Raw genomic sequence first — 13078 nt, 5'->3', positions numbered from 1 at the left:
CAACTTCTCTATAAGAGTTTTGTATTTCTTTTTATCAGCTTCCTCTACAGGCAAAATGTGATATATATTTAGCAACTCTCGTCCACCAGAGTTTAAGCAGTAAGGCAATCTTCACCTCATCATCCTTTTCATCTTTCTCAGAACTTAGTAGATATATCTCAAATTCTTGGCAGATTCTTCTCCAGTTTTGTTCCGTATTAGCTGATGATATCAGAGGTTCATGAAGTGAACCTTGGATGCTCATCCTAAACATTCTAGATAACCACAACAATGGCACATGGAGACTGCCACCTCATAGCACCTCAGTTCTTGCCACAAACCTTCTTCCCTATCACACAAGTAGCTCCTCTTCAAAGCCAGAAGCACGTGAGATGTCAGCACACCTGACACCACGTAATATGTGCCATGTCAAGGTGGCTTTAAGGTGAAGTAGGGAGAGGGATTAAAAGAAACAGCATTTCCATAAGTGGCGCCAAGCTATTGTTATTGTTCCAACAGTACAGAATTGCACCTTAATCTTGTGCATCATGACAAGTCCTTTTAAAAGAAATATGATATAATTATATGATATAATTACGTGCTCAAGCGAACTAAACTTCTGTATACGTGCAGCAAGCTATGGTGATTACTCGTGATGGCGGAGAAGGAGCAACTTGAAAGAGGACGGGTGGCTGCTCGAGGATGGTGTACGAGAGCCTCCAAGACTTTGCTGACTTTGCTTGAACTGCCAACTGTGTCCAGAGTGCAGCTGGAAGACGCTATAGCAGATTTAGATAAGCATCTAGACACCTTGGACCAAGTTCAAGCGGAATATGAACTGACAATAAGTGACCCGGAGTTGTTGGAAGCAGACCTGGACAAAGCAGATAGTTTACGCAGTGGTGTTAGAGCTGTTCAGGTGCAGGCTGGCGAACTGTTGGCGAAACTGGATAAGACTGCCGTCCAAAAAGGGTCGGGAAGTAGTGAAGATAAATCTGCAAGTGCAAGCGCAGTGTGTACTAGTGCCAGTGTGAACCTTCCATGGCTCGACTTGCCGAAGTTTAGTGGTGAACTAACCCAGTGGCAGTCATTCTGGTATTTGTTCATGGCCATAGTAGACGACTCTACTCTACCAGCCATCAGCAAGTTCACCTATCTGCAGGCCTCATTGGAAGGTGAGGCCAAGTCTGTCATCCAAGGCTTGTCACTTACTGCAGTTAATTATGCTGTGGCCTGTAAGCTGTTGAAGGAGCGGTATGGGAAGCCAGAGAGGATTATCTTCGCCCACATAAAAGCTCTTCTTGGCTTGAGCCTGCCGTTCAAGCCTCAAGGATCTACGACTTATGTGTCCACCTTGAGGAAGCTGCAGAATGACCTCCTGATCCACATCAGGAGTTTGGAGGCACTGGGGGTAAGTGGCAGTGAGTTTGGCCTCTTCCTCACCCCAGTGATTTTGTCTCGTCTGCCGAGCAACATCCGTTTGGAGTGGTCGAGGGAAGGATTGGGCCATTAAAGGGATCTCGCATGGCTGCTGGATTTTCTTAGGAAGGAGATTGAGCGCCGTGAACGCTCAGACTCCTTTAAGGACGTGACTACTGCTGCAGGGTCAGATGGCCACAGTTTGAGGGAGTCTGAGAGAAGAAAGAAGTCTCCTAGTTCTGCATTTGCTCTTCAGACAGTCTCAGAGACATATTCAGGTGGGTGTGGATTTTGTAATAAGTCCCATTCCAGTGAAAAGTGCTTTAAAGTTATTAAACTTCCACGTGCAGAACGACTGGAAAATATTCGTTCTGCTGAGCTGTGTTTTAAGTGCTTAAAAAGGGGGCACATAGCTAGAGGTTGCAAGGCAAAGTGCTCTAAGTGTAAAGGCAATCATGATGTCCTTCTCTGCTCAAAGGATAATGTTTCACCTAAGGGCAGGGCTGTTAGTCAGCCGGCCAAGGGGAGTGAAGGGGAAACGGGAGATACCAATGTTGTGCCTGGTGATCTAGTTGGTGTTTCTCATTCTTCACAGTTTAAACAAAGGTGTTGTGTCTTGCCGACAGCAAAAGTTAAAGTGTATGGAAGGCATGGCAAGTACAGTGAAGCTACCTTGTTGTTCGACTCTGGGGCAGATCGATCCTATGTGTCGAGTGAATTTGTAAGGAAGGTTAGGCCTACATGGGTATCTTCTGAACAGATGGCCTATTCTGCCTTTGGGGGAAGGAAGAGTTCTAGATCTACCCAGTGTAATATTTATGACCTGACATTAGTGGATGTTAATAATGAAGTAGTGTGTTTACTTGCAGCTGAAGTGCCCACAATATGTGCTCCATTGTTACGTCCTTGTGTTCCAGCTGAAACCCTACTGCCCTTTAAGTCTGTGCAGTAAGCAGATGAGTATGAGCGGGACAGGAAGGTAAATGTTGACATTTTGATAGGACTCGATACCTATTGGAAATTTGTAATCCCCAACAAGAATTTGCAGATTGAGGGACTAGTGGCTCAAGAGACGGTGTTTGGTTGGATCCTATCTGGGAATTGTGCTTCGGCATCCAAGGGAAATGTTAAGTTGTCTCAGATGTTATGCATTAACAATTTCAATGAGAATGAGTTACATAAGTTTTGGGATTTAGAGTCTGGGAATTTGTAACAAGGAAGTATATCCTGATGTTAGCAACCATCCTGTGTTAAAATCCTTTTCAGAGACAGTTAAGTTTAAGGATGATAGATATGAGGTTGCTCTTCCCTGGAAATCAGAGCATAAGTGTAGCCTCCAAAATAATGAAAGGCTTGCAAGGAAAAGGTTCTTATGTTTGATGCATAAATTTAAATCCAATCCTAAACTTCAGGAGGAGTATGATGCCGTATTTGAGGGTTACGAACGGGAAGGCATCATTGAAGAGGTACCTGAGGGTGAGATGAACAGCCCATACCCCACATTCTACCTTCCTCATCATCCTGTCGTCAGGGAAGTCAGCACCACAAGTAAAGTAAGACCAGTCTTTGATGCTTCTGCTGTGAGCTATAATGGAGTCTTCATTAAATCACTGTCTTGAGGTGGGTCCCCCTCTTAACCCACAGTTGGTAGAGGTACTTATGAGGTTCAGAAGGTGGAGGGTTGCCTTAACTGGTGATATCACTAAAGCTTTCCTCCAGATTAATGTAAGGAAAGAAGACAGGGATGTGCATAGATTTCTTTGGAACTATAATGGTGACATTCGGATAATGAGATTTACTAGAGTTCCATTTGGTAATAAAAGTAGTCCATTTCTGTTGAATGCAACTGTTAAACATCATCTTAAAAGCTTTCCTGATTCTGAAGTTATTGCAGAGCTAAAGGATAACCTATATGTGGATGACTGGTTGTCAGGAGCTGACAGTGTAGAGGAAGCCTTTGCTAAGTTTGATGTGGCACGGTCAGTTCTATCCAAGGCCAGTATGACACTTTCAAAGTGGAGCTCGAAATGCAATGCCTTAAAAGACAGATTTAATGACTACTTAGAGCCCAGCAAGCATGCAGAGACAAAGATTCTTGGTTTACAGTGGTGTTTGACTAGAGATAGTTTTTCATTTGATTGTTTAGAATTGAAGGATCTTGAGGTAGCATCCACAAAGAGAGCAGTTCTCAGTGTCATCAGTAAATTATTTGATCCTCTTGGCCTTCTATGCCCAGTAATCATGATGGCAAAAATTATGTTCCAAGATATTTGGAGACTTGGACTTTCTTGGGATGAGATCTTGCCTACAGAATTGCAACACCGGTTTCAGAAGTGGGTTCAAAATATAAAAGTTCTTAACACATGGCAAGTTAATCGTTGTTACTTTCCAGAACTTGTATGGAACAAGCTACAAAATGTAGAACTGCATGCCTTTGGAGATGCTTCCGAGAAGGGGCATGGTGCCTGTGTATACTTAAGAGTTCCTGATAATGATGGGTCATTTAAGGTAATCTTAGTTCTAGCCAAAGGAAGGGTAGCACCTATCAAGAAATTGTCGGTGCCGAGGTTGGAATTAATGGGTGCTCTTCTGTGTGCTAGGCTATCTGTATTTGTGAAGACTTCCCTTTACTTAATTGATGTACAAATGTACTGCTGGACTGATTCTAAAGTAGCATTGTCATGGATAAAGGGAGACCCTAATAGATGGAAGACTTTTGTAGTGAATAGAGTAACTGAGATTCAGAGTTTAATCCCCCCAATTCAGTGGAAGCATATTCCTGGTAAAGATAATCCAGCAGACCTTATTTCCAGAGGTGCCTTTGCTGAAGACTTAATTTCCTGTACCTCGTGGCTGAATGGTCCTGCTTGGCTCTCTGAACACTTTACTTCCATGCAACAGGATGAGGTACCAGCAGCAATGCCCATTGTAGAGGAGGTATTCACTGACAGCCCAGTGACATGCTTAGTGTCCGAGCATCCATCAGTAGGGATTGACTACGCCTGCTGGGGTCATTTTACAAAAGCTATTTAGTGTGTAGCTTTGGTAATAAGGTTTGTGAACAATTGTAAACCTCATGCTGTTAAATGGTTTGGGCCCTTGTCTTATACAGAGTTAGATCAAGCTAAGACAAAGTTAATAATTTGTGTTCAGAGAGAAAGGTACAGCCAAGAGATCAATGCCTTAATGCTTGGAAAGTCACTCCCTAAGTGTTCTGACATTAGGAAATTCAATCCTTTTATGGATGAAAATGGTCTTTTGAGAAGTAAGAGTCGGCTGGACCAGGCTGAATTAAGTTATGATTGCAAGTATCCTATGATTATTCCAGCCAAGCTGTTAGTTAGTTTCCAACATGTATTTCTGAAACATGCTGGTGTTTCCACTTTAATTTCAACGTTAAGATCTTGTTACTTAATTGTCGGATTAAGAAAGCTTGCTAAGGTAGTCTGTAGAGAGTGTATGATTTGTCGTAGACATCACTCTCAAGCTTGCCGTCAGCCTGTAGCTCCTCTCCCAGGACTAAGAATTAACTCTGCTCTTCCTTTCACTGTGACAGGTGTAGATTATGCTGGACCACTGTTTTGTGTTGATTTTCCATGCAAGAAGCTGTACATTTTGGTATTCACTTGTGGAGTTGTCTGTGCAGTACACTTAGAGTTGACTAACTCTGTCTTATGATGATTGCTTACTTGCCTTTCGTAGGTTTTCTGCCAGAAGAGGCCTTCCACCAGTTATTTACTCTGACGATGCCAAGACTTTTATTAGTATGTCTAAACAAATGCATCAGTTCTTTGGCACCCTTGCTCCCCAGTGGAAGTTTGTTGTACCCCATGCTCCATGGTGGGGAGGTTGGTGGGAAAGATTAGTCTGATCTGTTAAATTAGCTCTGAGAAAGACTCTTGGTATAAAATGTTTAACAAGATGTGAGCTAGAGACTACCTTACATGAAATTGAGGCATGTGTAAATTCCAGACCCTTAACTTTTGCCACAGATTATCCTAATTCTGTAAGCCCTTTAACACCTTCTCATTTTTTAATTGGACGCACTGCTGGATTTCATAGAGAGCTTAAAGGTGATTGCCAGGTTCCTGAAATGTCACATAAGGACCTATGTGAGCGAGAAAGCCTGAGACATCAACAACTTGATAAGTTTTGGAATGTGTGGGTGTCTGACTATTTATTGAATTTACCCCCTATCATTACAGGTTTCACACCCAGATGTAAACTGGAGAAGGGATCTGTTGTGCTGGTTCGGGAAGATAATTCTCCTCATTTGCAATGGCCCCTTGGAGTGATTGTTGAGCTATTCCCTGGGAAGGATGGAATAATTCGTAGTGTCAAAGTTAAGACTGCAAGGGGAGTAATTAGTAGGCCAGTGCAAAAACTGCATAACTTTGAGCTTTCATCTGCAGGGGAGGATGCTACAACAGATGAAGCTCATAGTCCCTTACCACCAACAGATGCCTTCCCAGCATGTGCTCAAGGTTTTGATGAGGCTCACTCCATGACACTGTCATCAACTTATGTGTCTAGAACAGGACTAACTGTAAAGCCTCCTCAGAGACTGAATATGTGAGATTGGAGGGTTTGAGATGTATTGTAGATTTAGGTTGATGATAAGTATAGTCCCTTTGGGTATTGTTTATTGTTTTATTGTGTCATTTGCTTCCCAGGGTGAGGGCTGAGTTGACTCTTAGTGAGACATTTGTATTTATACATCCTGATGCCATATGATCATGTTGTTGAGAGTAAGGATAGGAGTTATTAAAGGTACTCCTATGGTGGGGAGATGTTGGCGCCAGACGTATGAAAGTTGACTGTGAAAATAATGGAATGACGCATTTAATCCATGTGGACACGTTAGTCTGTAAGATGCCTTATTGAATGTATAAGATCCCATTGTCAGTCTGTAAGATGCCTTATTGAATGTATAAGATCCCATTGTTGTTTACTGGCCGGAAGAGATCATGTTTACTCAGCGAAGTAAATAAACTCAGTACACCACGAGACTCGAGCTGTTTCATACCCCCCATGTGTTGCTCCGCCTCGCGAGTTATTTTTCACCGGTTTCTCCTCCTATGGGACTTGTGTGGGAGGAACAGTCAGCATTACAATAACTCTTGTGTTCACTTCATGTGTTTACTGGTGTTATGGTGTTTCTTTAAAGTTTTCTCGCGAGTTCAGAGAAAGATTCTTGGCTCATTCCGCACTGGTCAAATATGAATGAAAATATTTTGTTTATGGATAAGATTTATTAGTTTCCAAGGAGAGTATAAGTTCTCGGTCAGTTATGATTTTGGCTCTGCTGTATTGAGCATATCTGAACCCATTTATAAACGTATGGCATGTGTTTATCAAAATGAATATGCTTGAACAATGCCAAATACTTTAAGACATACTTTTGTTGCCCCCCCCCCAGAGATCAGCGATGAATTGGGGTAGTTATGGTGGTGCAAGACCTGCTGCTGTTGTGGTCATGGCTCACGTGTTGTGGACATTGGCCCTCATGATGGGAACAGCGGCTGTGCCACTTGAATTACCCCAGCAGCCACCCTCAACCCCACCTATGGTAAGTCTACCAAGTCTAGGGTTGTAGTGGGGGGGATATGGTTAGCTTGAGGCTTGAGGGGGTATTGGGGTCTAGCATTCATGATGTGTCTTGGATACTTCCCATTCCATTATGTATGTAAATAGAACATTTTTTTGCTTTTTCTTACCTTTTTTTTTTTTTTTTTAAAGCCAGTCCTCCCCCATTGTCTTAAATTACCCTCCTTAATAACATGTACCCATCTGGATACAAAAGGTGAGGAATCTTTTGTAAACTTTGTATCCACAGCTCCTAAGTATATCAAGTGTGTTTTCCTTTATACAAAATTGTAATTCCTAATCTTAATATACCACTGATGGATGAGCATTTGTATTAAATACTTTGTGGAACATTACCATTACTGACCTCCATAGTTATGGCAGAGGTGATTTCCTCTTGCCTCATTTTCATTTCTGCCCCCTCCTTGGCTAAGAATTTATTGTATTACTTCCCTATTGAGCAAATGCAGCATCTGAAATGTAGAAAAGACATTAGATAATTTTTGTAGAGGAAATGGTGATTGATGTCTGTCTGTAGGGCAAAGCCTTCATGAGGCTTGAGAAATGTATCCCTCCTTTTTCTTCAGAACTATATATATATCCGCCATTGATCAGGTAATTATATTTGTCAAACTATGACGAGGTGTTTACAGATGGCCAAAAGTATTAGGTTACCACATTACACTTGCTGATGTCTATTGTGTAGTTTTGTTTTTCTTCAGTCAACAATGACGGAAAATAGAACCCCTGGAAACTCTGGCTGACCTAGACTTGTACATGGACAGCCTTGTTGACCAGGCTCGTCTTCTCATTTCTAAGGCATTTACTGAGGAGTCTCGTCGTTACAGAAGAGGTAAGTATTGGTGGGAGTTAGAGAAATAGTAGCCTTATAGTTTACATAGAAGTAAATTGTCCAAAGTGGACTGAAAGATTAATGTAGGTTGTCATGGTAGGAGTAACGGTACTGCAGAAGCATTGGTTAGATTGAATTTAAGGAAGTAAATTCTAGGTTGATGTTGGTAAAAATGAAAGTGGATTCCGAGAGTTGGGTGACTATTAGTGATTATGCACCTGGCCATGTGAAGAAAGCTCTTGAAGCAAGTGTTTTGGGTGCAGATGAATGTGTTGGCAGTTTTGATGCAAGAGACTGGTGATTGGTGACTTGGATGCAAAGGTGAGTAATGACAGTTGAGGGTATAATTGGGAGGTACGAGGTAATTGGTATTATGATTGGAAATGAACAGCTTAGTTGTGTGATGGAAAAAAGATTGGTGACTGGAAATCCTTCATTTAAAAAAGGGGCATACAAAAGTATGTTTATACAGGGTGGTGGGCAGGCATTATTGTATGTGAATGTGCTGAGAGGGACTGTTGGTGGATGTCTCACCATCTTATGTAGAAGAGGATGAATATTTTTCGAGGTTTGTGGGAAAGAGGAAACTGTATCGGTGAGGAGTGAGTGAGCTTGGAAAAGATTTGTGTGAAGAAATACCTGGATAGATCATGTAGAATGGCAAAAGGTGAGAGTCAGTGGAGTGAATGAGGAATGGGAGGTATTTAGGGAAGCAGTGCTGGCATGAGAGAGATGTATGTGGCATGCAAGAGGTGGAAAATGGGCAGATTAGAAGGGGTAGAGTGGTGGGACAAAGTATAGTTGCTAGTGAATGAGGAGAGAGATGTTTGGACAGTACTTGTAGGGAAGTAGTGCAGGTATGGGAATGTATGAGAAAGTGGCAGGAGGACAAGAGGATGGTGCAAGAGTGAAGGGGCAAATGAACTGCGAAGGAGTATCTGTAAATTTTATGGAAAATAAGATGTTTTAGATATGTTAATGTGCAAACAAAAAATGAGATCGAATGGGAACATCAGCGAAGGAGGCAAAATGGGAAGTAGTAACAGGTAGTGGTGAAGTGAGTAGAAGAGGAAGGGAGTATTTTTTAAGGATTGTTGAATGTTGATTAGTATGGTAATTTAAGGTGTTTGTGTTGGGATGGTATGCAAAGTGAGTCGTGGAGAGTGGTTTGGTAAAAAGAGAGGAGGTAGTGAAAGCATTATGTAAGATGGAATATGGCAAGGTGGCAAGAGTGGATGCTTGAGGATTAGCAGAATGCATGAATAATGCCATTATGTAAAGGTGTCTTCAATCTATAGAGGTACAAGGTAGTTGAGTGTGCTGGTAAGTTGTATGGGAGGGTATTTAAGAGGGTGAGGGCATATACAGAGCATGAGTGTGGGGAGGGGCAGTGTGGTTTTAGAAGCAGTGGAGGATGTGTGGATCAGGTGTTTCCTTCAAAGAATGTGTATGAAATATGTGGAGAAAGATTTTGTTTGCAGCATTTATGGATGTGGAGAAAGCATACGGTAAGGCTGATGGAGATGCCTTATCTTAGATCTTGGGATTATATGATGAGACCACAGCTGCTAGAGGCAATGAGTTTTTGTTGAGGGTGTCAGGACCTTGTCAACATGGTTGTTCATTTGGTTCATGGATGGGATGGTGAGGGAGATGAATGCAAGAGTTTTGGAGAGAGGGCCAAGTATGCAGTCTGTGGGTGAGAAAGGGCCTGGGAAGAGTTGGTTGTTCCTTGCTGATGACACAGCACTGATGGCTGAGTGTGAAACTGCGGAAGTTAATGACTGAGTTTAAAAACGAGTGTGAAAGGAGGAATTGGAGAGTTATTGTGATTAAAAGCAAGATTAAGTTTAGCAGGGTTGATGGACTCTTTAGTTGGGGATGTGAATTTGAACTAAAACATATTGGAGTAAATAAAGTGTTTTAGATATTTGGGAGTGGACATGTCAAAGAGTGGAACCATCAAAGAGGAAGCGAGTCGTAGAATGGACGAGGTGCAAAGGTTTTGGGAGTGCTGAAGAATGTGCAGAGATTACCTGGTAGGGCAAAAATGGGGATGCTTGAAGGTATAGTAGTCCCAGCAATATTATATGGATGTGAGGCTTGGGCTATATATAAAGGCTGTGAGGAGGAAGGGGGATATGTTTAAGTTGCTTGAGGTGTGAGGTGGTTTGATAAGAGTAAGTATCGAAAGGGTGGTTGAGAGCTGAAATGTTTTGGACATATGGAGAGAATGAGTGAAGAAAGTTTGACAAAGTATATGTCAGAAGTGGAGGGAACAAGAAGAGGGAGACCAAATGTGCAGGAGGCCAGAGTTGAGTAAATTAGGACAATGGCATACAGCGATTGATATGCTGTCAGTGGACAGTCAGGGCATGTAGAGCATCTGGGATAAACCATGGAAATGTCTGTAGGGCCTAGTTGTGGTTAGGGAGCTGTGGTTTTAATGCATTACGCCTGACAGGTAAAGAATGTGAGTGAATGCAGCTTTTTTGATATAAGAAAATGAAATGTATCGTCCTCTTAGTCTGAAATTTGTGGCCAGCACTGTATTGTGACAGTAATTCCTTGGCAGATATCTTTTGAGCTTTTCACTGTTTAAGAAAATTTATGAATAGGGCTAAAGATTTGATATCCAAGCGAGTGAAATTTTATGAAATTGAGATATTGAAAAGTTTTAATAACTGATTAGAGAAGATAATGAGTCGAGTTCTGTTTTATCCACTCTGTTGGTTTCCTTCCAGCTATGGACTTGGCATCAATAAATGTGACAGACTTGGAGCTGACAACATTCAGAATGGAAGGTGCAGCAAGAATAGATGATAGCTCGTGGAGAGAAGGGGTGACAGGTCTCGAGCTGTTGACCTGTGACTACATCACTTACTGGATTTTGGGAGCGCCAAGGTAAGGGTGGGACTTGGTCTAAGCTTGGGGTGATGAATAAGTGTTTAATGCCATGTTAATTGATTCTGGTCAAGGGACATGAACTCTATCCAGAATCTTGCATTTTCCAGAAACGTGCAAAGCGTGCTTGTCAGTATATGCAACAAGCCTTCAAGGAATGTATTTGAATCCTTTGTACAGGATGTGAGGAAGTGAGAAAAGTAAGAAAAAGCCATTTTTATTGGGGGATGACTTCCCTGGGTATTTGGTCCATACAACGACTCTCCTTTCCTGAACTTGAAATGTTTTGTAACAATGGATTTGGTGGCTAAGTAGTTACTAGTAAGCTTCATAACATTTACTCTTTATACAGCAGCCTGTCATATATTGCCATGCTGCTTTGCTTTCCCAGTCCATTCACCAAGAGCTGTAACTACTTTCTGCATACTGTATAAGATACTGATCAGCAAAATAAGAACTAGGTGGGCATGTGTAAGGACAAGGATTTGTAGAGGAAATGCAAAGGAAAGAAATTTTCTGAAGTTTAGTATGTTGTAATGTGGATAGAGAGAGTGAAAGAAACTGAAGGAGTTAGGGAAGGTAGTTGGAACATGTGACTGACCTGATGTTAAGGAGTTAATATGATTTGGAATTTAGGAAAATGAAAAACTGGGATCCAAAGTTGATCTGCTTGATGTAGGTATTTTAGGAGAAAATATGATCAAACTTTAGGACAGTGTCAAGATGTGCAAGCGTCTGAGAAAATGGTGAAAATACTGATTAACATTGATGATATTTAGAAGTTGGGTAGTAAGGTAAGGAAAAAAATTGAATTTTAATTTGTGGCTTGGTTTTATAATTCCTTAGCATTTTAGTATGGTCTTTGCAGTAGCTGGATGGATGAAATGGTTCAATTAAAATGGATTTCTCATAGACTGGAAGTGAATAGTAGTGAATAATGTCTGGTGCATCATAAAGAATGGAATGGCTGATGAACTGAAAGATGGATTTGAAATGCTATGATCCAGGTTTGAGAAAATGTCTAGAGTTGAACTTGGCAGAGGTGTCAAAGAAAGGCAAAGGGAAGAGGATTGCAATTAAAACTTTAATTTGTCATTTTGTTTTTGGATGCCACCATGCCACTCTGTTGGACTTTGGCACCCCCAAAGGGTCTTTTAAGTAAACATTCAATTTGTCTCTCTTCAAATGCCACTTTTCCCTTGTAAAGGCCTTTGGTGACGCCAAAGGGGATTTATATTAAACCTTTAATTTCCGTCAATATTTTGGGATGCCTCCCGCCACTCTCTTAACCTTTGGCAACCCCAAAAGCGACATTAAACTAAACGTTCCTTTTGTTTCTTTCCCTAAGGATGCCTCTATGCTTCTATGCCCCTGTAATTGCCTTTGGCGGCACCAAAGGGGATTCAAAACAAACATTTCATTTCTCTTTTTATTTTTGGATGCCACCATGCCACTGTATTGGACTCTGTCACCCCCAAAGAATCTTTTTAGTAAACTTTCAATTTCTCTCTTACTCTTTAGATGCCTCTAATCCCCTGTAAAAGCCTTTGAAGACGCCAAAGGGGATTTATATTCAATTTCTTTCTATATTTTTGGATGCCTCCATGCGGCTCTCTTGCCATTTGGCACCCCCAAAGGGGCATTAAAGTAAACTTTCCATTTGTTTCTTTGCTTTTGGCTGACTGTACGCCCCTGTAATATCCTTTGGCTCCGCCAAAGGGGATTTAAATTTAGCCTTTAATTTGTCTTTATGTTTTTCGATGCCACCATGCCACTCTATTGGACTTTGGCACCCCCAAAGGGCCTTTTAAGTAGACTTTCAATTTGTCTCTATCCCTTCAGATGCCACTTTTCCCTTGTAAAGGCCTTTAGTGATGCCAAAGGGGATTTATATTAAACCTTTAATTTGTCTGTTCCTTTATGGATGTTACCATGCCACTCTATTGGACTTTGGCACCCCCAAAGGGTCTTTTAAGCAAACTATCAATTTGCCTCTTTCCCTCTATTTGCCACTATTCTCCTGTAAATGCCTTTAGCAATGCCAAAGGGGATTCAAATTAGACCTTAAATTACCCTCAAAATTTTTGATGCCTCCACGCCACTCTCTTGCCCTTTGGCATCCCCAAAGGGACATTAAGGTAAACCTTCTATCTGTTTCTCTGCCTTTGGATGCTTCTGTGCCCCTGTAATTGCCTTTGGCGGCACCAAAGGGGATTTAAAACAAACATTTAATTTGTCTTATTATTTGTGGATGCCACCATGCCACTGTATTGGACTTTGTCACCCCCAAAGGATCTTTTAAGTAAACTTTCAATTTGTCTCATACACTTTAGATGC

General features: G+C 41.5%; 1 protein-coding gene across 1 annotated transcript in view; it reads left to right on the top strand.

The window, feature by feature from the left end:
* The window catches only part of LOC139763539 (low-density lipoprotein receptor-related protein-like), a 59339-nt gene that overhangs the window by 16550 nt on the left and 29711 nt on the right, over nucleotides 1-13078 (top strand). Inside the window, exons 3-5 of the mRNA XM_071689733.1 lie at nucleotides 6818-6967; nucleotides 7707-7837; nucleotides 10582-10741. Of these exons, the coding sequence (XP_071545834.1) occupies nucleotides 6818-6830 (13 nt within the window). The 3' untranslated portion in view covers nucleotides 6831-6967; nucleotides 7707-7837; nucleotides 10582-10741. The remainder of the gene's footprint in view (nucleotides 1-6817; nucleotides 6968-7706; nucleotides 7838-10581; nucleotides 10742-13078) is intronic.

Source organism: Panulirus ornatus, chromosome 47 (genome assembly GCF_036320965.1).
Source record: "Panulirus ornatus isolate Po-2019 chromosome 47, ASM3632096v1, whole genome shotgun sequence".
Taxonomy (NCBI): domain Eukaryota; kingdom Metazoa; phylum Arthropoda; class Malacostraca; order Decapoda; family Palinuridae; genus Panulirus; species Panulirus ornatus.
The sequence above is the reverse complement of the archived record's forward strand: the minus strand, read 5'-3'. Positions and strand labels throughout refer to the sequence as shown.